Source organism: Cherax quadricarinatus, chromosome 87, assembly GCF_038502225.1.
Source record: "Cherax quadricarinatus isolate ZL_2023a chromosome 87, ASM3850222v1, whole genome shotgun sequence".
Classification (NCBI taxonomy): Eukaryota; Metazoa; Arthropoda; class Malacostraca; order Decapoda; family Parastacidae; genus Cherax; species Cherax quadricarinatus.
The window spans coordinates 850,399-876,798 of NC_091378.1; the positions used below are offsets into that span (position 1 = coordinate 850,399).

The 26,400-nt window shown below is 38.0% G+C and overlaps 2 protein-coding genes across 5 annotated transcripts in view; one reads left to right on the plus strand and one right to left on the minus strand.

Moving 5' to 3' along the window:
* Positions 1–26,400, plus strand: part of LOC128703785 (non-lysosomal glucosylceramidase) — a 291,380-nt gene that overhangs the window by 84,714 nt on the left and 180,266 nt on the right. The gene's annotated exons all lie outside the window — the stretch shown is intronic.
* LOC128703779 (methylenetetrahydrofolate reductase (NADPH)) overlaps positions 1–26,400 on the minus strand; it is a 43,790-nt gene that overhangs the window by 4,821 nt on the left and 12,569 nt on the right. For 3 of the 4 annotated variants that reach the window (XM_053798599.2, XM_053798600.2, XM_053798601.2), the window contains exons 3-13: positions 25,859–26,030; positions 24,472–24,575; positions 22,400–22,534; positions 20,096–20,277; positions 18,210–18,532; positions 17,274–17,429; positions 15,074–15,170; positions 12,841–12,969; positions 7,513–7,611; positions 6,140–6,313; positions 2,909–3,031 (exon numbers count right to left, since the gene is read on the minus strand). In XM_053798599.2, the coding sequence (XP_053654574.1) occupies positions 2,909–3,031; positions 6,140–6,313; positions 7,513–7,611; positions 12,841–12,969; positions 15,074–15,170; positions 17,274–17,429; positions 18,210–18,532; positions 20,096–20,277; positions 22,400–22,534; positions 24,472–24,575; positions 25,859–26,030 (1,694 nt within the window). Of the gene's footprint in view, positions 1–491; positions 524–2,908; positions 3,032–6,139; positions 6,314–7,512; positions 7,612–12,840; positions 12,970–15,073; positions 15,171–17,273; positions 17,430–18,209; positions 18,533–20,095; positions 20,278–22,399; positions 22,535–24,471; positions 24,576–25,858; positions 26,031–26,400 lie in introns of those variants that run through there. The other variant, XM_053798602.2, reaches the window with a different exon arrangement.

The window sequence follows — 26,400 nt, forward strand, 5'->3', positions numbered from 1 at the left end:
TGTCCAAAAAGTTAGAAATTTCCACAATCTTGACACATACAATCTTAAAACATGTTTCCTGAGCACAATCTTGATACATATGATCTTAGGACATCACATGACTGTCACATAATACAGCAATAAGATAAACTCTTCTCTACACTACCAGCATACTGCACTTTCTACTACTACTATCATTACCAGCGAATATTAATACTATCACAATGACTATGGTGTACTAAAGCTATCTTCTCTCTCATCCCCCTATATATATGCTGTTTTCTCTCATGCTTCTCACACATTTAAAGTTGTCAAGGACCACTTAAAATACATGGTGTCCTAAGTGTCTGAATTTGAGTCCTTTTCCATATAGTTGTCAGCATTTAATACCATCCTACTACCAATTTAATTTACATCAGCAAAATACATAAGGTAGCCAAAGTAACACTAAGTCAGCAAAAGACAATCAGTCAGTGAACCAGTCTGTAAGTAGCCAGTGTTGTTGAACCTACCATTAAGAAGTCTGATATGGTGTGTTCCAGTCCTGTACAGTAAAGAGATTCATTTGTTACTTGATGGGTTGCAGAAGGAGTGTTTCTGTCTGGTGGTTAGTTAATGAAGGATTGAAGTTTCCAACACTCCATGTGCTGAATGACCCCTGCACATCTAGTGCTTCATAAATAATAGTGTATTGTGCATATTGTTGGTGTGTGGTATTTCACTTCACTAAAGTGTTATCCTCTAACTTGTTTCCACTAGAATCCCTTTCTATGATACAATATAAAACTAGTGAAAAAATAATAAGGCACAATACTGTGACTGGAACAATACACAAACAACCCACACACAGGAGACAAACTTATGATGATGTTTCAGTCCAACTCACACACTAGTTAATGGTCCAAGTTGGATTTAAACATTGTCACAAGCTTCGGTCTCCCATACATTGGTTATCTGTGTACTAATGAAAAAAATTCCACATCAGACAATACTCTTAATGCAATAGACTAGGATCAAATTAAAGTTAAAACTCTTATATTATATAAATACTGGTTATTAACCTGCATGTAACTGTGGGAATTAATGAATAATTCAGGATAATTCTGTAGTTTTCGCACACCAGGTATCGTAGAAAAAGACTAGTAATGTAATCCTACAGATTACATTACTAGTTATAATAATACTGATTACTCCCAAGTTGCAGTACTGAATAAACAATGCAGATTTACCATATTTTACAGCATCGAAGATGCTATTTTTTTCTCAAAATAAGTTTCGAAAATTTACCCAGCATCTTGGAGGCCAGAGTACCATTTATCTTTTTTTCCAAAATTTAGGCAATTAGAATTGGAGGGAGGGGGGCCTCCTCGACACTGGAGCATCTTGTTCGCTGTAAAATATGGTAGTTATTCTTTATAAATATAATTCCAGTACACCCAAGTATGATAATGTTCCTTGCACCAATGGATGCCATCCTGTGACATGTGTAACTGGTTTCCGGAGTTCTACCATCTTGAAGCCTGGCCTGAGGCTAGTTTGCACTAAACGTCTTACATCTACAACCTTGAAACTCAAACCCTCAATTCAAACAGTTTATCCTGTTCACAGGAAAAGTGCACCATCAATAAACGTACTTTGGAAATAGTGAATAAAATCAGCTGGGTCAGTTGATTCAGAACCAAAAGACAAAGTCCACTAGTTACAGAACTGTCCATAATTGTTACTATTTCGACAAAACAATTTCCATTACCTGCCACCCCCATTAATCCATTATAGGGATTAATGTAATGTGTACATACTGTGGTAAATATTAGGTAAACTGTTGTGCAAACTTATCCAGAATAAGTAACAATTTTAGGCACGACGAAACAGGTAGAGTTTGAACTCATGGTGAGGGAGTTGTAAAACCACACCAGTTTTGTGGTTTGTTACCCCTCAAGGGAGGTTCCTTGACATTGGTGAGAGGCTCTTGATCTAGGGAATTGGATCTATGCTCCAGTTCCCTGAATTAAGCCTGAATACCCTCCATCCCCCACATGCTCTGTATAATCCTACGGGTTTAGCGCTCCCCCATGATTATAATTATAATTGTGGTTTGTTTGTATTGACATTACTGTATTACGATTTCACGAGTCAAAGTGACAATCTTTTCTGATGTTATCTACCCAAAATCAGTATTTAGGCACTTATGGAGTCTTAAAGTACAAACAGTAATTTAAATGTATTTATGTAAAGCACTAAATCCACGTGGGTCATTCAGCACAAGTAGTGGAAACTCACTCCTCTATAAGTTTATATAGGTACGGGTACACATAAATACAATTATGACAATGTAAATTACATATAATAACCCAATAAAATCAGACAAAGTGACTTATTTCTATTGGGGTCCTTGTAATATCTTATTCAAACTTTAAAAATTAAAAGAGCTAAGTAACTTAACTGCATGAAAATCATTTACAATAAAAGGAGATACAATAGGAATAAAGTTAACTGAATTATTTACTTTAACATTAGAGCAATAGATTCATCCTCCCACAGTCAGGCTTTCTTTAAAGTAATTCATAAAAGATAGAGAAAAAAAGAAATTCAATGAAATAAGGCATTATATAAACAGTAACAACACTGGGCATGACAGGATACATGCAATGAATACACAGATAACCCACACGTAGGAGAAAGAAACTTATGACGATGTTTCATTTCAACTCGAACCACTAACTAGTCACAGTGTGTAACTACTTAATGGTCCAAGTTGGAATGAAATGTTGTCATAAGTTTCTTTCTCCTTAGTGCGGGCTATTTGTGTATTGTTCCAGTCACGGTATTGTGCCTTTTTGTTTTTCATACAATGAAATTATATTTATGACAGGACACACAAAACATCCGTTCTGATTTGTAGAAAACATACATTAATGTACTATTTTACCTTCCAAGCCTTAAAGCTAAGTGGGTCCACTATAGTTGGTTGTATTATCTCAGTGCCTGGGAATGCACCCCATGTTACAGCAACTGGCCGATGCTTATGACAGTTGCTGAAATCGGCAGAGCCCTGAAAGCAAACAGAGCCTTTAAAACTTAATTGGCTAATGTAAAAATTCAAGTGAACAGTTCTTACACTAGATGCATGTGAGGATAACATTTATGAAGAGATTCAGGGAAACTCATTAGCTAGAACTGAGTCCTCAAGAGTGAGAGTAGAATGTCTGTACTCTCTGAAGGAGGGGCTGGCAAGACAGCTGCTGGATGAATGATAGTGAATGCAGTTCTTTTTTTTTGGGGGGGGGGGGGGTTACCTGTCTTTGTGGGAAATGGCTAGTTCTTTGTCATTTTCTATAAAAAAGTAAATGCTCTGGGACTTCTGACTGTTACACAGATTTGTGTAACCTGTGTGGATCAGTCACAACAGCACAAATTAATAAAAATTATGCAAGAAGGAAACAGTGAGATTCAAATGAATGCAGAAATTAAATCAATTTAATTCTAACAGATGGTGCATAATTCAGCATGCATCAATGCTGAAAGAAAGACTGAGATCATTTTTCTTCAGTCAGAAATATTAATGATGTCTCTTCTTTCTCCTTCTTTCAACACACTGGCTATATCCCACCAAGGCAGGGTGGCACAAAAGGAAAAATGAAAGTTTCTCCTTTTAAATTTAGTAATATATATAGGAGAAGGGGTTACTAGCCCCTAGCTCCTGGCATTTTAGTTGCCTCTTATGACATGCATGGCTTACAGAGGAAGAATTCTGTTCCGCTTCCCCATGGAGATAAGAGGAAATAAACAAGAGCAAGAACTAGTAAGAAAATAGAAGAAAACCCAGAGGGGTGTGTATATATATGCTTGGTATAAACCTTGGTAATAAATACTTGAGTCCTGGAAATGGGAAGTACAATGCCTGCACTCTAAAGGAGGGGTTCAGGATATTAGCAGTTTGGAGGGATATGTTGTGTATCTTTATACATATATGCTTCTAAACTGTTGTGTTCTGAGTACCTCTGCAAGAACAGTGATTATGTGTGAGTGAGGTGAAAGTGTTGAATGATGATGAAAGTATTTTCTTTTTGGGAATTTTCTTTCTTTTTGGGTCACCCTGCTTCGGTGGGAGGCGGCTGACTTGTTAAAAAAAAAAAAAAGTTGATTTACAAAGATACGTAAGCAAACACTAATATATTTATTAAAAAAAGTTTCGGTCCTGGGGCCTTGATCACTTCTAACATAACTCTATGCCTATATATAATGTCTTTCTACCTCTGTATGTTAGAAGTGATCAAGGTCCCAGGACCGAAATGTTTTCTAATAAATATGTCACAGTGTTTGCTTACGTGTCTTTCTAAACCATATACAGTGGACCCCCGATTAACGATATTTTTTCATTCCAGAAGTATGTTCAGGTGCCAGTACTGACCGAATTTGTTCCCATAAGGAATATTGTGAAGTAGATTAGTCCATTTCAGACCCCCAAACATACACGTACAAACGCACTTACATAAATACACTTACATAATTGGTCGCATTGGGAGGTGATCGTTAAGCGGGGGTCCACTGTATATGCTTGTACATGCATGTGCAGTGTGACCTAAGTGTAAGTAGAAGTAGCAAGATGTACCTGAAATCTTGCATGTTTATGAGACAAAAAAGACACCAGCAATCCTACCATCACATAAAACAAATACAGGCTTCCGTTTTACACTCATTTGGCAGGACAGTAGTACCTCCCTGGCTGATTGCTGTCTACCAACCTACTACCTAGGTAATGATGTCTCTATGGTGAAATAATCAATGTAGAGTATAAATGGATGTGTATTACTTTAGAAAATATTAATCATAAAAAAGAAAAGTCATTCAGTTAATTAAAAGATAAGAAATTGAAATCTGTCTGGATTAAAAAAATCAATAAAGAATCAGAGTGCACAATCAAAAGAAGACAACACATGAATTAATCTATCAATTTTGTTTTTGTTTAAGTAATGCTACTAAGTCATTCACGACTAAATTCTTACAGGGATGCATAATTTTTACACAAAAGGTTACTTCTTGAATTTAATAAAAGCAAATTTTGCATCCAATATAGCGCATATATGATTATCTTTAGTTCTTGTTCTTCTTCATTTCCTCTAGTCTCCATGAAAAAGTGAGACAGAATGGTAAGAGGTGACTAAAATGCCAGGAACAAGGGACTAATAACCCCTTCTCGTGTATACATTACTAAATTTAAAAAGAAACACATTCATTTTTTCTTCTTATTATTATTTTTAGTAATCTTTACAGGAAAAGGGGTTACTAGCCCATTGTTCCCAGCATTTTAGTTGACTTTTACAACATGCATGGCTTACGGAGGAAAGATTCTTATTCCACTTCCCCATGGTATAAAAGGAAAAGTAATAAGACCAAGAACCATTAAGATAAAATCAAAGAAAACTCAGATGAGTGTGTATAAATAAACGTGTACATGTATGTGTAGTGTGACCTAAGTGTAAGTAGAAATAGCAAGACATACCTGTAATCTTGCATATTTATGAGACAGACAAAAGACACCAGCAATCCTACCATCATGTAAAACAATTACAGGCTTTCGTTTTACACTCACTTGGCAGGACGGTAGTACCTCCCTGGGTGGTTGCTGTCTACCAACCTACTACCTGACGATCTGTTGGAGTGTGAGCAGGGTAATATTTAGTGAAGGGATTCAGGGAAACCGGTTATTTTCATATAGTCGGACTTGAGTCCTGGAAATGGGAAGTACAATGCCTGCACTTTAATGGAGGGGTTTGGGATATTAGCAGTTTGGAGGGATATGTTGTGTATCTTTATATGTATATGCTTCTAAACTGTTGTATTCTGAGCACCTCTGCAAAAACAGTGATAATGTGTGAGTGTGGTGAAAGTGTTGAATGAGGAAAGTATTTTCTTTTTGGGGATTTTCTTTCTTTTTTGGGTCACCCTGCCTCGGTGGGAGACGACTGACTTGTTGAAAAAAAAAAAGAAACATTCATTTTTGTTTTTAAGTCACCCTGCCTTGGTGGGACATGGCTAGTTTGTTGAAAGAAAAATAGATTCTTTCAATGTTTAATGGGTGTCCATCTAAAAATGCAAAGAAAGCAGCTTTAAGAGTAGAAATGTTTTCCAGACTCGTAAAAAATATTCAAATACTTACAGATTTGTTTAAAATGTGGTAGTTGATCCTGGGGAAGAGAGGCAGAATGTTCAAGAGAGCATCAACATTCTCACGACAAGTAAAGAACTCCAAATAAGCCTTTTGATACACATAGCCACCAGGCATACCCCAGCCAACAACTGGATCCTCACTGCTTGCTCCATTGACATTGGGCTGCAATAATAATCATATATTAAAAAATATCTAAAACTCATTAAAAAACAAATTTAATTTGAAGAAAACTATACATATCTTTACATGAAAGCCACATGAATGAATCTTTGTCACATACTGTACGTACAGATAATATACCTGTGCTCGAGTTCTAAAACTTAAAAAAAAAAAAATGTGAAATAAGCAAAGTGTTACCATTGGCTGGGTTCTCTGACTTTGCCCACTGTTAATAACACATTACCCCTTAAACCTGTGTACATACATGTATGTGTACATGTGCGTGTATGTTTTTTTTTTTTTTTTTTTTTTTTTAACAAGTTGGCTGTCTCCCACCAAGGCAGGGTGACCCAAAAAGAAAGAAAATACTTTCATCATCATTCAACACTATCACCTCACTCATACATAATTCATGCCTGCATGAATAACTCATTATCATTGTGACCAGACAAACATGTAAATAGTTCATTACCACTCTAATTTGTTCAGCTATCAAAACTTTGCAGCCCAGTCCATGGACCCATTATGTACGTACCTCCGTAATTCTTTGACTACCACCTACAGGATGGGTTTGGGGTGCATAAAAAAGATATTAAACTAACTGGCTGGGATTTTCCATGACAGCATTATCGAGTTTTCTTTGATTGAACTTACAGTGAAGCATCACCTGGCAATCTGTCCTATTTTTCTCCACTTTAATGCTGCATTTGCAATATAGTTTCTCCATTTTTACAGTTTCTAATATACCTACTTACACTTTTGGTATTTCCTTCTTCATCCCTTCCAGTTTCTTATTTACACATGCTTGCTAAGAAAAGTCTCATTTTATGCAGGTCACATGGACCATCATGGACAGCACACACAAATTGTTAGTTGTGAGGGTATACAGTGTAAACACTGTTAATGGAAGTCAATAATATGAAGAAAATTTCAAGACACTATTTACAGAGCAAACTTTTATTTAAAGACAAAGTTTCATGTAGTGTCAACACATGATGCATGTGACACTTGCTTGTCACCCTGTAAAACTTTATTTTGCAAATGCATCTTCTTACCAAATTAGCCCTCCTGCTATGCCAAAACATACGTAGGTTGACAAGGATAAATTGTACAGACAGATGATGTACAGGACAGAGGGAATACAGTTAATGATGAAGGCAAGGAGCAACACACACAGTTCAGTGTGGCAGCTACTAACATACCTGAGAGTTGATGGTGAGGACTCCTCGCTTGTTGAAGTCAGCCAGATTCTCCTTGAGCAACGAGGTCTCGGAACTTAACTCATCATCATTCCATGGCACCTGATGATAATCAGGAGCAGAAAACAGTTAATATAAGGGAATAAGTATCATGATGGAAGAGCACTGATAGTGTTGCCTTACAAGAATCAGTACTGGGATCCATACTGTTCATTTTTTTTTTTTTTTAACATGTCAGCTGTCTCCCACAGAGGCAGGTTGCCTCTACTGTCCATAGTGTATATTAGTAACCTGACAACAGAAATACACTCTTACATAACCTGTTTGCAAATGATGCCAAAATAATAAAAAATACACAAAGACAACCTTTAGGAATCTTAAATAAATGGTTATGGAGTTTAACCCCAGCAAAAGCAAAGTTATGAATCTGGGAAGCATAGACAGGAGACTGAATACAGAGCTACATCTGAGAAAAAAAGTATCAAAAACGTCAAAAAGAACTGAGAAATATCCAAAACCATGAACCTGTCTCATGAAGTGCACAAAGTTTTTTTTTTTTTTACTTCAACAACCAACTGCCAAGGTAGGGTGACTCAAATGAGGAAGAACCATTCACTATCATTCATTTATATGTTGTGCCAGAAGTGTGCAGCCATCTTAATTCAGATTATCTTTCAACTACATCACCCCTCCTTCAAAGTGCAGGTACTGCACTTTCTACTTCCAGGACTCAAGTCCAGCTAACTGATTTCCCCAATTATCTTTATAAATGTTACCTTACTCATATTCCAATAGCATGTCCATTAGAAACCACTTGTATCCATTCACTCCTTCCTAACATGCTCACACAAATCTTCTGAATGTTCAAGCCCCCAAAACTCAAAGCCTCCTTTACCCCCCTCCCTCCAACCCTTCTTGGGACAACCCTTACTTTTTCTACCTTCCACCCCTGACTTGTACACTCTCTTCATCATCCTATCCTCCTCCATCCTTTCTACAAGCCTAAACCACCTCAACAACCCCTCCTCAACCCTTTGAATTATACCTTGGTGAATGCACACCACCTTTTAATTTTTACACTCAATTCTCTGCATGATATTCAAACCACACACTGCTCTCAAACATAACATCTCCACTGCTTTTAGCTTTCTTGTAATAACATTTAAAACCTATCCCTCACCCATATAAAGTGTTAGTACTACTATATTCTGATACGTTTCCTTTCTTTCCTCCCTAAATAAACCTTCTATAGATGCCTCAACACCACCCACTTTCTCCTTCCTCTATTTTAGGGTTCACTTTGTCTTTCATTTATCCATCTGCTGACATGTTCCTCTATACTCTCTGTCTCCAAGCAGACATTCAATCTACCACTGCTTAGAGTTTTTGGTACTCTGACTTTTTTGGGTTATCGTAGGTTCTCTACACATATGCTGTTATGTATGATAATCTATGTAATTGTATTTGTGTATACCCGAGTAAACTTAATCATCATCTTGCTCTTTTCTATGTTCACTTTTAATAGCTCTTGTTCTTTTTTATTTCTTCTATTGTCCATGGGGAAGTGGAAAAGAATCTTTCCTCCGTAAGCCATGCGTGTCGTATGAGGCGACTAAAATGCCGGGAGCAATGGGCTAGTAACCCCTTCTCCTGTATACATTTACTAAAAAAAGAGAAAAAGAAAAACTTTATAAAACTGGGTTGCTTAAATGTGCGTGGATGTAGTGCGGATGACAAGAAACAGATGATTGCTGATGTTATGAATGAAAAGAAGTTGGATGTCCTGGCCCTAAGCGAAACAAAGCTGAAGGGGGTAGGAGAGTTTCAGTGGGGGGAAATAAATGGGATTAAATCTGGAGTATCTGAGAGAGTTAGAGCAAAGGAAGGGGTAGCAGTAATGTTAAATGATCAGTTATGGAAGGAGAAAAGAGAATATGAATGTGTAAATTCAAGAATTATGTGGATTAAAGTAAAGGCTGGATGCGAGAAGTGGGTCATAATAAGCGTGTATGCACCGGGAGAAGAGAGGAATGCAGAGGAGAGAGAGAGATTTTGGGAGATGTTAAGTGAATGTATAGGAGCCTTTGAACCAAGTGAGAGAGTAATTGTGGTAGGGGACCTGAATGCTAAAGTAGGAGAAACTTTTAGAGAGGGTGTGGTAGGTAAGTTTGGGGTGCCAGGTGTAAATGATAATGGGAGCCCTTTGATTGAACTTTGTATAGAAAGGGGTTTAGTTATAGGTAATACATATTTTAAGAAAAAGAGGATAAATAAGTATACACGATATGATGTAGGGCGAAATGACAGTAGTTTGTTGGATTATGTATTGGTAGATAAAAGACTGTTGAGTAGACTTCAGGATGTACATGTTTATAGAGGGGCCACAGATATATCAGATCACTTTCTAGTTGTAGCTACACTGAGAGTAAAAGGTAGATGGGATACAAGGAGAATAGAAGCATCAGGGAAGAGAGAGGTGAAGGTTTATAAACTAAAAGAGGAGGCAGTTAGGGTAAGATATAAACAGCTATTGGAGGATAGATGGGCTAATGAGAGCATAGGCAATGGGGTCGAAGAGGTATGGGGTAGGTTTAAAAATGTAGTGTTAGAGTGTTCAGCAGAAGTTTGTGGTTACAGGAAAGTGGGTGCAGGAGGGAAGAGGAGCGATTGGTGGAATGATGATGTAAAGAGAGTAGTAAGGGAGAAAAAGTTAGCATATGAGAAGTTTTTACAAAGTAGAAGTGATGCAAGGAGGGAAGAGTATATGGAGAAAAAGAGAGAAGTTAAGAGAGTGGTGAAGCAATGTAAAAAGAGAGCAAATGAGAGAGTGGGTGAGATGTTATCAACAAATTTTGTTGAAAATAAGAAAAAGTTTTGGAGTGAGATTAACAAGTTAAGAAAGCCTAGAGAACAAATGGATTTGTCAGTTAAAAATAGGAGAGGAGAGTTATTAAATGGAGAGTTAGAGGTATTGGGAAGATGGAGGGAATATTTTGAGGAATTGTTAAATGTTGATGAAGATAGGGAAGCTGTGATTTCGTGTATAGGGCAAGGAGGAATAACATCTTGTAGGAGTGAGGAAGAGCCAGTTGTGAGTGTGGGGGAAGTTCGTGAGGCAGTAGGTAAAATGAAAGGGGGTAAGGCAGCCGGGATTGATGGGATAAAGATAGAAATGTTAAAAGCAGGTGGGGATATAGTTTTGGAGTGGTTGGTGCAATTATTTAATAAATGTATGGAAGAGGGTAAGGTACCTAGGGATTGGCAGAGAGCATGCATAGTTCCTTTGTATAAAGGCAAAGGGGATAAAAGAGAGTGCAAAAATTATAGGGGGATAAGTCTGTTGAGTGTACCTGGTAAAGTGTATGGTAGAGTTATAATTGAAAGAATTAAGAGTAAGACGGAGAATAGGATAGCAGATGAACAAGGAGGCTTTAGGAAAGGTAGGGGGTGTGTGGACCAGGTGTTTACAGTGAAACATATAAGTGAACAGTATTTAGATAAGGCTAAAGAGGTCTTTGTGGCATTTATGGATTTGGAAAAGGCGTATGACAGGGTGGATAGGGGGGCAATGTGGCAGATGTTGCAAGTGTATGGTGTAGGAGGTAGGTTACTGAAAGCAGTGAAGAGTTTTTACGAGGATAATGAGGCTCAAGTTAGAGTATGTAGGAAAGAGGGAAATTTTTTCCCAGTAAAAGTAGGCCTTAGACAAGGATGTGTGATGTCACCGTGGTTGTTTAATATATTTATAGATGGGGTTGTAAGAGAAGTAAATGCGAGGGTCTTGGCAAGAGGCGTGGAGTTAAAAGATAAAGAATCACACACAAAGTGGGAGTTGTCACAGCTGCTCTTTGCTGATGACACTGTGCTCTTGGGAGATTCTGAAGAGAAGTTGCAGAGATTGGTGGATGAATTTGGTAGGGTGTGCAAAAGAAGAAAATTAAAGGTGAATACAGGAAAGAGTAAGGTTATGAGGATAACAAAAAGATTAGGTGATGAAAGATTGAATATCAGATTGGAGGGAGAGAGTATGGAGGAGGTGAACGTATTCAGATATTTGGGAGTGGACGTGTCAGCGGATGGGTCTATGAAAGATGAGGTGAATCATAGAATTGATGAGGGAAAAAGAGTGAGTGGTGCACTTAGGAGTCTGTGGAGACAAAGAACTTTATCCATGGAGGCAAAGAGGGGAATGTATGAGAGTATAGTTTTACCAACGCTCTTATATGGGTGTGAAGCGTGGGTGATGAATGTTGCAGCGAGGAGAAGGCTGGAGGCAGTGGAGATGTCATGTCTGAGGGCAATGTGTGGTGTGAATATAATGCAGAGAATTCGTAGTTTGGAAGTTAGGAGGAGGTGCGGGATTACCAAAACTGTTGTCCAGAGGGCTGAGGAAGGGTTGTTGAGGTGGTTCGGACATGTAGAGAGAATGGAGCGAAACAGAATGACTTCAAGAGTGTATCAGTCTGTAGTGGAAGGAAGGTGGGGTAGGGGTCGGCCTAGGAAGGGTTGGAGGGAGGGGGTAAAGGAGGTTTTGTGTGCGAGGGGCTTGGACTTCCAGCAGGCATGCGTGAGCGTGTTTGATAGGAGTGAATGGAGACAAATGGTTTTTAATACTTGACGTGCTGTTGGAGTGTGAGCAAAGTAACATTTATGAAGGGATTCAGGGAAACCGGCAGGCCGGACTTGAGTCCTGGAGATGGGAAGTACAGTGCCTGCACTCTGAAGGAGGGGTGTTAATGTTGCAGTTTAAAAACTGTAGTGTAAAGCATCCTTCTGGCAAGACAGTGATGGAGTGAATGATGGTGAAAGTTTTTCTTTTTCGGGCCACCCTGCCTTGGTGGGAATCGGCCAGTGTGATAATAAAATAAAAAAAAAAAAAACTTTTAATACCTTTCTTGTAAATACCCTCCCAAATTTGCCTACCAACTTTGCAACTTACCTTTAGAATCCCCCCAAAAATTGTCATCAGCAAAGAGCAACCATGATAGTTCCAACTTTGTAAAAGATCCTACATCTTTTAATCCCACATCTCTTCCTGACACCCTAACATTCATACAACAAGCAAATTATACATTATTTTTTTTTTTTAACACATCGGCCATCTCCCACTGAGGCAGGGTGACCCCAAAAAAATAGAAAGCAACACTTTCACCATCATTCACACACAATCGCAGAGGCTCTCAGATATGAGAGGTCAGATGGCACTCCAAACAGCAAATATCCCAAACCCCTCCTTTAAGTTATATATATTCAAGTTTTACTCATACATTGCATTATATTTCAGGGTAGCATTCATAGCACTGTTATATGGTAAGCAGAAGATAACCCTACCTTAGTAACTTTCTTGCCAGTCTTGTTAGCAGTGCCAGTGACGTATGCATGGAACACGTCCCACACATCTTGTTCACACTCTAGAGATTCTCCCCACATAGTCAACAGCTGCTCCTTGGAACTTTTACTCTGCAAACCATAAATATTTTAGTATTTATTATGCCAATAACTACTATATTTATGTTTCATTGTATACATGTGGTGTTTCCTGCCTAAGAGGCAGGAAATTATAAACAAGCTTAGAAGTTATGTAAAATGAGTTTAGACTGTAGGTAAATACTGCACTTTTGTCTTACCAAGAATCAATAGCTTTGACACACATGAAAAATGTTAATTTCACTTGCAAAAATTCAATGAAAATTAGCCTGGACATCACAAAATTAATATAATTGAGCACCTCTTCATTATGTTAGATTTTGCATGGGTATGTGAGGTTCTAAAGTTATTTTGGGTGGTACGTTACAGCATCTGTGGAAAGAAAGGAGTCTATCTACAGAGGCAAAAAGTAAAATGCACCATAGTACAGCAGTAAGTAAGTAAGTAACTAAGTTTATTCAGGTATACACAAATACAGTTATATAGAATTATCATACATAGCAGCATATGTGTAGAGAACCTAGGATAACCCAAAAAAGTCAGACAGAGTGACTTATTTCCATTGGTACTAGCACTTTTATGTGGGTGTGAGGAATGGGGAATTAGGGCTATATCCATTCTCAGGTGAAACATCAACAAATGGAGTGCCTCCCCATGTATATAATAAACAAGTGTGAACAAAGTCAAATTTATGAAGGGATTATGGGAATCTAGGTAGTCAAACAAGAGTAATGGAGGTGGGAAGTGCAGTTCCTGCACTCTGAAGGAGAGGTGGGGATGTTACATATTTCTGACAAGATAGCTATGAGTGAATGTGTTTCCTCTTGGTCACCCTAATATAAAAAAATGACAATAGGAGTTTAAACTATTATTTTTTGTAAGCCTTATACCTATTTCAATGAAAAAATAAGATTATTTCATGTGAATTTTCCTTACAATAACTTCTTTTTTTTTTTTTAACAAGTCAGCCATCTCCCACCGAGGCAGGGTGACCCAAAAAGAAAGAAAATCCCCAAAAAGAAAATTACAATAACTATATTTTTTTTATTATCACACTGGCCGATTCCCACCAAGGCAGGGTGGCCCGAAAAAGAAAAACTTTCACCATCATTCACTCCATCACTGTCTTGCCAGAAGGGTGCTTTACACTACAGTTTTTAAACTGCAACATTAACACCCCTCCTTCAGAGTGCAGGCACTGTACTTCCCATCTCCAGGACTCAAGTCCGGCCTGCCGGTTTCCCTGAACCCCTTCATAAATGTTACCCTGCTCACACTCCAACAGCACATCAAGTATTAAAAACCATTTGTCTCCATTCACTCCTATCAAACACGCTCACGCATGCCTGCTGGAAGTCCAAGCCCCTCACAAACAAAACCTCCTTTACCCCCTCCCTCCAACCTTTCCTAGGCCGACCCCTACCCCGCCTTCCTTCCACTACAGACTGATACACTCTTGAAGTCACTCTGTTTCGCTCCATTCTCTCTACATGTCCGAACCACCTCAACAACCCTTCCTCAGCCCTCTGGACAACAGTTTTGGTAATCCCGCACCTCCTCCTAACTTCCAAACTATGAATTCTCTGCATTATATTCACACCACACATTGCCCTCAGGCATGACATCTCCACTGCCTCCAGCCTTCTCCTCGCTGAAACATTCATCACCCATGCTTCACACCCATATAAGAGCGTTGGTAAAACTATACTCTCATACATTCCCCTCTTTGCCTCCAAGGACAAAGTTCTTTGTCTCCACAGACTCCTAAGTGCACCGCTCACCCTTTTCCCCTCATCAATTCTATGATTCACCTCATCTTTCATAGACCCATCCGCTGACACGTCCACTCCCAAATATCTGAATACTTTCACCTCCTCCATACTCTCTCCCTCCAATCTGATATCCAATCTTTCATCACCTAATGATAATCTTTTTGTTATCCTCATAACCTTACTCTTTCCTGTATTCACTTTTAATTTTCTTCTTTTACATACCCTACCAAATAACTATAATATACAAATACTTATTACCCTCTTTTTCCCTGAAAAAAAAAAAACCCTGATTACCTCTTAGACAGTGTATAATCCTTGTAGGTTTAGTGCTTCCCCATGAATATATTATAAAAATATTCACTTACTGTAAGGTAAAAGAGATAGTAATCTTTCAGTTCTCCAAAAGCAGGAGACTCGGAACTGCCCCATCTTCCATTAGGAAATTCATCCCAATGTTGTGTTCTGTTAAGAAAATTAATATTAATTAATATTATCTAAAAATTTATAAATTGTTAAAACAAGATACTAGTTGCGGTGGAATCCTTTATTGGTACAACTTGTCGTGATTTTTTTTTTTTCAAGTAGTATTGTATATGTGAAAAACAGCTCAAATAATACAGAGTGTATTGAGGCCATTTTTTAACTGAGGTACTGCAAGCAACCTACCAGCCCATGTTAGGGCCACAGCCAACACAGTATTCTCATGCAACAGTAATCCAGCAAAGATGTTGCAATGATCGCTACAAATATCGTACATGACTGTACGAGGGCCTTTAAGTCACACAGCAGACCTAAGGATGCAGGAGTTTATAGTATTCCCTGAGAAGGATACAACAGTCTGCATTAGTGAAATAGCTTGAAGCTTACCTATTTCTCTACAGGATCACAAATATGCCTGAGGAATGGATAATACCAGTAATGCATGCTTGCATCACTGTAACTCATATTCTTGCTTAATGGCGTAAAATAGGTCCAGACTACAACAATGATCAGATTATTAACCCAAAGGACTAGTAACCCAAGATAGCTCAATGAAGTCATGTCATCGAACTGTCAGTTTTTTCCACTGGATTCCATAAATCCTCTTCCCCAGGATGTAACCCACACACCAGTCAGCTAACACTCAAGTACCTACTATTTACTACTAGGTGAACAGGGGCAGCAAGAATAAAGAAGAATGACCAAGTTATAAATAATAAAAGTAATAAAAGCTTACAGACACCATAAAACAAAACAGTGGCACGTTTCCTTTAGCAACCCTTATAATGCATATTGTTTTAGAATAAAGAAAAACTAATATGGGCAAGTAGGCTGGCTTGGTAGGCAACACACTCACCTCACACACTAAGTGCCCGTGGTTCAATTCCTTTCTGGGTGAAAATGTTGGGCATATTTCCTTACACCCATTATCTCTATTCACCTAGCAGTAAGTAGATACCTGGGTGTTAATTAATCAACTGTTGTGAGGGCATAAGACAGATGGTCCTCGATGACACACTGACTTTCTTTGGTTATTCTGGATGGCTAACCCTCTGGGTTAAGAATCCAAACAAATCTTATCTTGTTTTACACCTGAGCTTTGTACAATTTAAGCTGTTTGTGTTTTGTATCTTTTATTTTCACCTCAAGGTCCATGGGTGCAACACTGCATCAATAAAGGACTCCACTGTAACTGGTGTCCTTTATTTACCATTTGTCAGCATCCTGCCCCTAACTTCCAAAATTTGTGTTGCAATTAGCTTCCAGTAATTTTCAGGAAAACAAACCTTTTATATAACTACAGTCAAAATAATTTTAATCTTTCTAGGTAACGTATCTGACTGGTGATTGGCAGATAGAGGATCGAGCCTCTACCACTTCTTGTACTAAATAACTTACGTAAGTTTAAATCTTCATGAAAGCCAATAAAAAACAATCTTCTTTTCAAGAAACCGGCTGTATCCCACCAAGGCAGGATGGCCCAAAAGAAAAAACTAAAGTTTCTCATTTTAAATTTAGTAATATATACAGGAGAAGGGGTTACTAGCCCCTTGCTCCTTATTATTATTTACTATTATTATTATTTATTTATTATTTTTATGTATTACTAATAATAATAATTATAATACAGCCTCTCCTCAGTTAGCGACGTACTCATTTACCAATGCCTCGGACTTATGACGAGCTCTCTGAGCAGTATGCATACATAAATAATGTATATTAGAGCTGATTTCCTCTGTTCTGTTTATTACAATATACAGTACACTACTGTATAAACATTTAAGAATATACCAGAAATGTTATAAATGGTGCAAAGGTGACATTAAAACAATATCAAAGATGGGGGACGCAAACCCACTACCATTATAGTATGCATCTTAGCGACGAATTCATTTACAGACGTGGTCTTAGGAATGGAACTGCATCATTAAGTGAGAGGCTGTAATAATAATATTCTGTATTAGACTTGCTGTCTGAACATTTAAGGTATTCAGTACAATGGTGAGATATATACTATACTGGAATTTTTTGTGGTAAATCTGTAATCTAGAAATATCACATGCAAAATAAAACAATTCATCTAACCTGTAGACATATGCTTTTGGTCTGGAAGCCCAGAAAATGGGACGAACATCCTCTCCACTTCTTTTATGATTAGCAGCCATTTTCCAGGGCAGAGGTCTTCTAGGTGCTGCAGCCCAGAGTCCCAGCTGCTTCAGGATAGCTGTAGTTGCTACCTCTCTAAACGTGGGATAATGTAACAGTTTTAGAAATCAGTAAAATTTTTTGTAATGTGAAGTCCAGTTAGTCACACTTAAGTCCTGGAGGTGGGAAGTGCAGTGCCTGCACTCTACAGTAGGGGTCAGAATGTTGCAGTCCTGGAGGTAGGAAGTATAATGTCTTCATTCTAGAGGAAGGGTGAGGATGTTGCAGTCCTAGAGGTGGGAAATACAGTACCTGCACTGTACAGCAGCAGTATGGATGTTTTACACACACATGCATACATGCACACATAATAAAGCTCATGGAGCAGGGAGAGAGAGGACCTAGTAGCAATCAGGCAGGGCCAGGAGCTATGTCTTGACCCCTGCAACCACAAATAGGCAAGTACAAATAGGTGAGTACATATGTATCAGGGGTGAGAGGGGTAACATTTATGAAGGGGAACACAGTTACAAAGGGTAAGACTGCACCAAATAAAATATGTCAGAAGTTAGAAATTAATGTCACTGTTTGTTAATGTAAACTTTAAGACTAAATGGTGAGGATGATTAACTTGCTACATTTTCATGATTTTTATTATTTTTTTTATTATCACACTGGCCGATTCCCACCAAGGCAGGGTGGCCCGAAAAAGAAAAACTTTCACCATCATTCACTCCATCACTGTCTTGCCAGAAGGGTGCTTTACACTACAGTTTTTAAACTGCAACATTAATAAACATGATATAAACATGAAAAATTTGTAAATAGGAATCTACATATCCAGTTTTGGTACTTACAATACACAAGTTGATATACCTGTTCAAGGTGTAAAAGTGAACACCAGGAGCCATTTCTGCATCAAACAACTCTTTAATAAGCATACATGTTTGATGAATTCCATAATTTCTTATTGCTTCATCATTGTCCTTCAGAGGAGCCACAAAATCCATGATATCCTGAGGAACATCAAGTTTGGAGAGTTTGACAATGTGTCGTAGAGAGTCGTAACTCTGGATGGGCATGATGCCAGGAATTATAGGGCAGTTTATGCCAACTGCTTTACAGTCTCTGACAAATTTGATGAATGTCTGTGCCTTGAAGAACAGCTGTGTGATGATAAAGTTAGCACCTGCATCTACCTGCAACAATTAATTTATATAAATTCAGCAAAGTACCATAAGTAAAGTCAAATTTATTCTCCTTGAAACATAGTATTACATTATATATTAGTGCTTAGTTATCATTATAATAATATTATATACAGCCTCTCCACACTTAATGACGGAGTTCCGTTCCTGAGACTACATCGTTAGACGAATTCGTCGCTAAGTGAGGAGCTTACTATAATGGTGGTAAGTGTGGCAACCATCTTTGATATTGTTTTAATGTCACCTCTGCACCATTTATAACATTTCTGGTATATTTTTAAATGTTTATACAGTAGTGTACTGTATACTGAAATAAACAGAACAGAGGAACTCAGCTCTAATATACATTATATAGGTATGAATACTGGTCAGAGAGCCCATCGTAAGTTTGAGGCGTCAGTAAACGAGTACGTCGCTAAGTGAGGAGAGGCTGTATTAGTGCTTAATGATTATAATAATAAAAATAAGAAGAATATATTATATTCTAGTTTATCATACAGTTTGTCAGAGTATAATTTGATCAGACTTAAGATTAAACATTTTTTTTTTTTCAACACTTTCACCATCACTCATACATAATCACTGTCTGTGCAGAGGTGCTCAGATATAACAGCTTAGATGTCCCTCCAAACTGCCAAAATCCCAAACCCCTCCTTTACAGTGCAGGCATTGTACTTCCCACTTCCGGGACTCAAGTCCAACTAACCAGTTTCCCTGAGTCCCTTCACAAAATATTACCCTGCTCACATTCCAACAGTTCATCAGGTCCCAAAAACCATTTGTCTCCATTCATTCCTATCTAACACATACATGCCATAAAAAAGCTTGTATTCAATTAGGTGAATTACATAAATGCTTAGAATAATTTAAATAGGTTATACAGTAGTCCCCCAAATTTGAAGGGATTATGTCCCAAGACCACCCACAAATTTAGAAAACCATGAATTCTGGACGCAGTTAAAAAAATGACTATTTTTATAGTTTAAACCCTAAATATGCCCCGAAAACACTTTAATTAAATTTCAAACTCAGCGTCATACATCAATTATCTCATTAAGTATTGCCCCCATGACATTCTAACATCTGGAAATCAGCCCTGAATGATAAATGAGGTATGTCTATATACAATAATCTTCTTTAGTAATGTATACAGGAGAAGGGGTTACTAGCCCCTTGCTCCCGGCATTTTAGTCACCTCTTATGACACGCATGGCTTACAGAGGAATATTCTGTTTCACTTCCCCATGGAGAATGTACATTAATAATGTATATAAAATATAATGAATTGGAGGACTGTTATATGTAATAAGAGTGGAGAACATGTGAGGAAATTTGTACAAGATAGGCGACTTTTACAGTATTAATAAAATGAGGTTTATGCTATATTATAACAGATAAGTGATCAATCTGAAGTAAAAATCAGCTTTAAACGAAAAAATATTAAACTGTTTCAGTAAATTCTTATCTACTGCAAACCCACTAAAGAAAAAGATTTTAGAATTTTTTTACTGCTCACACATCCATTCCTCAGTAAGAGAAATAAGTAATGCCAACCTTCTCCTTGAGATACTTTATATCATCTTCGTAAGACGTGGCTTCAGGATGACCCATGGGGTAGGCAGCAACGCAGATTACAAAATAATCACCGAACTCCTTTCTGATGTGCCTGACTAGATCTGATGCATAATTAAACCCATCCTCAGGTGGGACCCAATCCTCAGCACCATGTGGAGGATCTGAAAAAGTAAAATACTGTACAGTACACGACTTTCTCTACTTTATTATCACATCAGCCATTTCCCCATCAAAATAGGATGGACCCAAGAAAAGATATTCATTCAGTAACTGTGACACCTCATTCTAATGGACTAATAGGGAGGAGTGTTTGCTAAAGCTAAATGTCTATTAAATCTAAATTATGAGAATATTTTTCCACTATAGTGCCAGAAATGGACAATATGCAGATTAAATGAACTAAGGCCATTATGTATATTCAAAAATAAATTTACCCAGTGGACTGCAACATTAATGGATAATTCTGGCTTTAACAGTCTATTAAATTTAGAATTGTCTGCAAAAACTATGGATTATTCTGACTTGACAAAGACCACTAAATATGAAATTTATTTGCCCTGTGGACCATAACAATAATAGACAATCCCGAATTTAACAGACTGTCTGTTGCTTCCAAATGTTGTCCAGCCACAGATTTTGTTTGTTTTATCCCAAATCCCCTATACCGAGGTTTTGCTGTAGTGTGTGATATCCTAGTTCAAATAACCCTCTGAATTACACCACTTTTGCTGCTAGTTTATCCCTGAATTTTTTTTTTTTTTTTTTTAACAAGTCGGCCGTCTCCCACCGAGGCAGGGTGACCCAAAAAAGAAAGAAAATCCCCAAAAAGAAAATACTTTCATCATCATTCAACTCTTTCACCTCACTCGCACATAATCACTGTTTTTGCAGAGGTGCTCAGAACACAACAGCTTAGAAGCAAATACGTATAAAGATACACAACATATCCCTCCAAACTGTCAATATCCCGAACCCCTCCTTTAGAGTGCAAGCATTGTACTTCCCATTTCCAGGACTCAAGTCCAGCTATATAAAAATAACTGGTTTCCCTGAATCCCTTCACTAAATATTACCCTGCTCACACTCCAACGGATCGTCAGGTCCCAAATACCATTCGTCTCCATTCACTCCTATCAAACACGCTCACGCACGCCTGCTGGAAGTCCAAGCCTCCCTTACCCCTTCCTTCCAACCTTTTCGAGGACGACTCCTACCCCGCCTTCCTTCCCCTACAGATTTAAATGCTCTCCATGTCATTCTATTTGATCCATTCTCACTAAATGACCAAACCACCTCAACAAACCCTCTTCAGCCCTCTGACTAATACTTTTATTAACTCCACACCTTCTCCTAATTTCCACACTCCGAATTTTCTGCATAATATTTACATCACACATTGCCCATCAAAAGCTATGGCTAGAAAATTTAAGATAAAAAGAGATGCTGTAGAGGAAATTGAAACAAATACTGTACTATTTAGTATCTGTGCACATCTGTGTAATCACTGTTTGTGTCACTGTGGAAGACATCATTGACACTGAAAGTTATGAGTTGGGACTCAACCCCTATGAAATGCTGCACAAACTCTAGATTTTCAAGTTTTTTTAAACACTGGCCATCTTCCATTGAGGAAGGATGACAGAAAAAAAAAAACACATTCACAATCATTCACTCAACAGCAGTCTTGCCAGAAGTACAAAGACATCATAATTCAAATGATCCTCTGAATCATAACATTCCCACCCCTTCTTCAGCACAGAGACTGTGCTAATCACTTGCAGGACTCAAGTTCAGCTAACCAGTTTCCCTAAATCCCTTCATATTACCTTCCTCACACAAGCCTCTTGGATGCACAAGGCCCTGGCACTCAAAAATCTCCATCTCCTTCCTTCAACCATTCCTGGGATGACCACCACCTCCATCCTCCCACTCTTGATATATACACCCTCTTAACAGTTTCATATACAGTGGCAAATTAAATACGATCAATAACCATTAAAATCAACGTCTCCACACCATAGTCTGAAGCAAAGTACATAAAATAAAGTTAACTAATAGATCTGCTGTAAATTTATATCTTAAGTCTGAGGTTCATGGACCCAGCATCATCCAACAACAAATTTAAGAATATGATGATCACTTTTAAATTAATGTTGTATTAGGATTTCCCTGGCGAAATAATAAATACCGTATTTCAAAAGTTCACAAAAGAAGATGTGTACTGGTTTGAGTGAATGGTGTTGCAAACAATGACCAGTTGCTATCAATAAAGAGACAACTTACCCCCTCTCAGAGCTAAGATGTTGCGGATTCCAATGTCTTTAGCTCGCTTCAAGTGTTTAGTGATCTCCGTCTTGGTCATACTACAACAGGTCATATGTAGCATTGTCTCCAGACCACAGTAGTTCAGTGCAGCACCTGGATACAAGTGACACATCTTAAACAAAAATTTTCATGTAACAGCACAGTAATACAATACAATAAGTCAAATAATTCTCTTTACATGACTTTACTTTAACAAGCACAAGTATGAATGATGGTGAAAGTGTTTCTTTTTCAGGTCACCCTGCCTCAGTGGTAGACAGCCAGCATATTAGACAAAAAGTACTAGGAAATAATTTTTTTATTAACACACTGGCCGATTCCCACCAAGGTAGGGTGGCCCGAAAAAGAAAAACTTTCACCATCATTCACTCCATCACTGTCTTGCCAGAAGGGTGCTTTACACTACAGTTTTTAAACTGCAACATTAACACCCCTCCTTCAGAGTGCAGGCACTGTACTTCCCATCTCCAGGACTCAAGTCCGGCCTGCCGGTTTCCCTGAATCCCTTCATAAATGTTACTTTGCTCACACTCCAACAGCACGTCAAGTACAGTATTAAAAACCATTTGTCTCCATTCACTCCTATCAAACACGCTCATGCATGCCTGCTGGAAGTCCAAGCCCCTCGCACACAAAATCTCCTTTACTCCCTCCCTCCAACCTTTCCTAGGCCGACCCCTACCCCGCCTTCCTTCCACTACAGACTGATACACTCTTGAAGTCATTCTGTTTCGCTCCATTCTCTCTACATGTCCGAACCACCTCAATAACCCTTCCTCAGCCCTCTGAACAACAGTTTTGGCAATGCCGCACCTCCTCCTAACTTCCAAACTACGAATTCTCTGCATTACATTCACACCACACATTGCCCTCAGACATGACAACTCCACTGCCTCCAGCCTTCTCCTCGCTGCATCATTCATCACGCATGCTTCACACCCATATAAGAGAGTTGGTAAAACTATACTCTCATACATTCCCCTCTTTGCCTCCAAGGACAAAGTTCTTTGTCTCCACAGACTCCTAAGTGCACCGCTCACCCTTTTCCCCTCATCAATTCTATGATTCACCTCATCTTTCATAGACCCATCCGCTGACACGTCCACTCCCAAATATCTGAATACATTCACCTCCTCCATACTCTCTCCCTCCAATCTGATATCCAATCTTTCATCACCTAATCTTTTTGTTATCCTCATAACCTTACTCTTTCCTGTATTCACTTTTAATTTTCTTCTTTTGCATACCCTACCAAATTCATCCACCAACCTCTGCAACTTCTCTTCAGAATCTCCCAAGAGCACAGTGTCATCAGCAAAGAGGAACTGTGACAACTCCCACTTTATGTATGATTCTTTATCTTTTAACTCCACGCCTCTTGCCAAGACCCTCGCATTTACTTCTCTTACAACCCCATCTATAAATATGTTAAACAACCACGGTGACATCACACATCCTTGTCTAAGGCCTACTTTTACGGGGAAATAATCTCCCTCTTTCCTACATACTCTAACTTGAGCCTCACTATCTTTGTAAAAAGTCTTCACTGCTTTCAGTAACCTACCTCCTACACCATACACCTGCAACATCTACTAGGAAATAAATTATCTACAATTAACTCAGCAAGCATAAGTGATACATTCATCTCTTGGCTTCCTAAGAGTGGTATGCAACTCTGGGTTCAGTCTTTGCACTAGTCTTGTCATTCTAGGTTTGTAGACTCACTAACGATATAACATTCCTCAACTGTTTTCATACAACTTGTCAGTATTTTTCAATTTGTTTTTTAGAATATAAATGAATCTTTAGTACAATAAAGTACTGTAATGGTTGGAATGAATCTAATGGTTTCTCAAAGAGGAAACATACTCACTGTTATTCATTCAATCACTGTCTTTCCAGAAGTGTGCTGATATCACAGCTCAGATGACCTTCTGAACTTCAACATCCTCAATTTAAGACAACTTGTACAACACAAAATTTGCAAACACTGACAACAAGCTTATGAAGGGTGACAAAGGTTGCCATACCTGCTATGGTCAAAGAAGAAGTTTCTGTGTCTCCGCCAGGATTGCCAGCCGGGTGCCATGTGACATCACAGAAAAGTGGACCACCTTCACGCATGCGATCAAACCTTATTTAAATTAGACATTAACAAGTTAGGTAAACTTATTTTTCATCCATTTTTAAACAATAAATGCAATCAAACCTTATTTAAATTAGACTTGGTAGTACTACAGGGCAGATCAAGATGTTAAATTTTCCCTTTCCAAATTTCAACATAGATTAAAAACGTTCCACCATGGTATTATGAGTTAGTCTTCATGCCTAAGTACAGTGTGAGGTCATACTTGTATTACTTACTATGTTTAAGAAAACTCCCTGGTATTAAGAGCTAAATATATATTTCTTCAACTTTTTCAACATACCAGCCGTATCCCACCGAGGCGGGGTGGCCCAAAAGAAAAAACTAAAGTTTCTCTTTTTAAATTTAGTAATATATACAGGAGAAGGGATTACTAGCCCCTTGCTCCCGGCATTTTAGTCGCCTCTTACAACACGCATGGCTTACGGAGGAAGAATTCTGTTCCACTTCCCCATGGAGGTAAGAGGAAATAAACAAGAACAAGAACTAGAAAGAAAATAGAAGAAAACCCAGAGGGGTGTGTGTGTATATATATATGCTTGTACATGTATGTGTAGTGTGACCTAAATGCAAGTAGAAGTAGCAAGACATACCTGAAATCTTGCATGTTTATGAGACAGACAAAAGACACCAGCAATCCTACCATCATGTAAAACAATTACAGGCTTTCGTTGTACACTCACTTGGCAGGACGGTAGTACCTCCCTGGGTGGTTGCTGTTTACCAACCTACTACCTAATATATATGTATACGTATATATACCTTGATTGCACTGCAACTGAGATATACTGTATATATTATATAACCTAACGTAATATTACCCCAGTCTAGCCTGTCTCCACTGCACAACTTGATAAAAAATAAAAGAATTTACATACTGGTAGTAAATGATACTCTATTTTGCCTATTATCACCTAAATAAACACTGCACAACAAATAACTTTTTCCCATGGAAAAGATAACATGGTTGTTAAGTTTTAATATAAATATTAACAGATTTCTGTCCCAGGAAAGAGAACATAATGATCTTTTATTTAACCCGTAAACGGTCCAAACGTATATGTACATTTTTTCAACATTTGAAAGTACGTAAAAAAAGTAGATCTTCTTTTTGTTTTTTTACATTTGAAAATGTGTAAAAAAACTTTGAACTACTTTTTTTTGTTATATTTGAAAATATGTAAAAAAAACGTAGATCTACTTTTGTAGCACTACACATGTGAACATAGATCTGCTTGGACCGTTTACGGGTTAATAAAAGTATCTCTCACCTGGCCAGCAAGTTGACAGCACCACCTTTTGTTCTTGGAGGGAAGAATTCAAGTGAAAAGAACTTGTCATTTGACTCAATGCGACTCTGAATCTTCTCGCTAAGGCTGTGATATCCTGTGAGATATTCTGGCATGTTATAAAGATGGGCATCATCATCTGCGTGAGAATGATCTGAAAAAAAAAATTAAAACAGTTGCAATCAAAATTTTAAAAAAATCTCTGATGACCACATAATGTTTCTCTAGATGCAGGAGGTTCCTGTGTACAAATAACTTAAGTCATATATGGAAATAAGTCACTTCGACTTTTGGGTTATCCCACGTAATTTATACACGTTAAACTATGACTGATAACTGGACTTATATGCATGTGCCTCCACCTAAATAAACTAACTTCCTTACTTTACTTTATTTTACTTTACTCTCTTCCAAACAAATAAATTTTAACAACTGGTTACTCAGTACAAATATGTTGAACATAGTCATCCTTAAACAGTACTATTATCTTCTGTATAATGTCATTCCTCAATATTACAGACTAA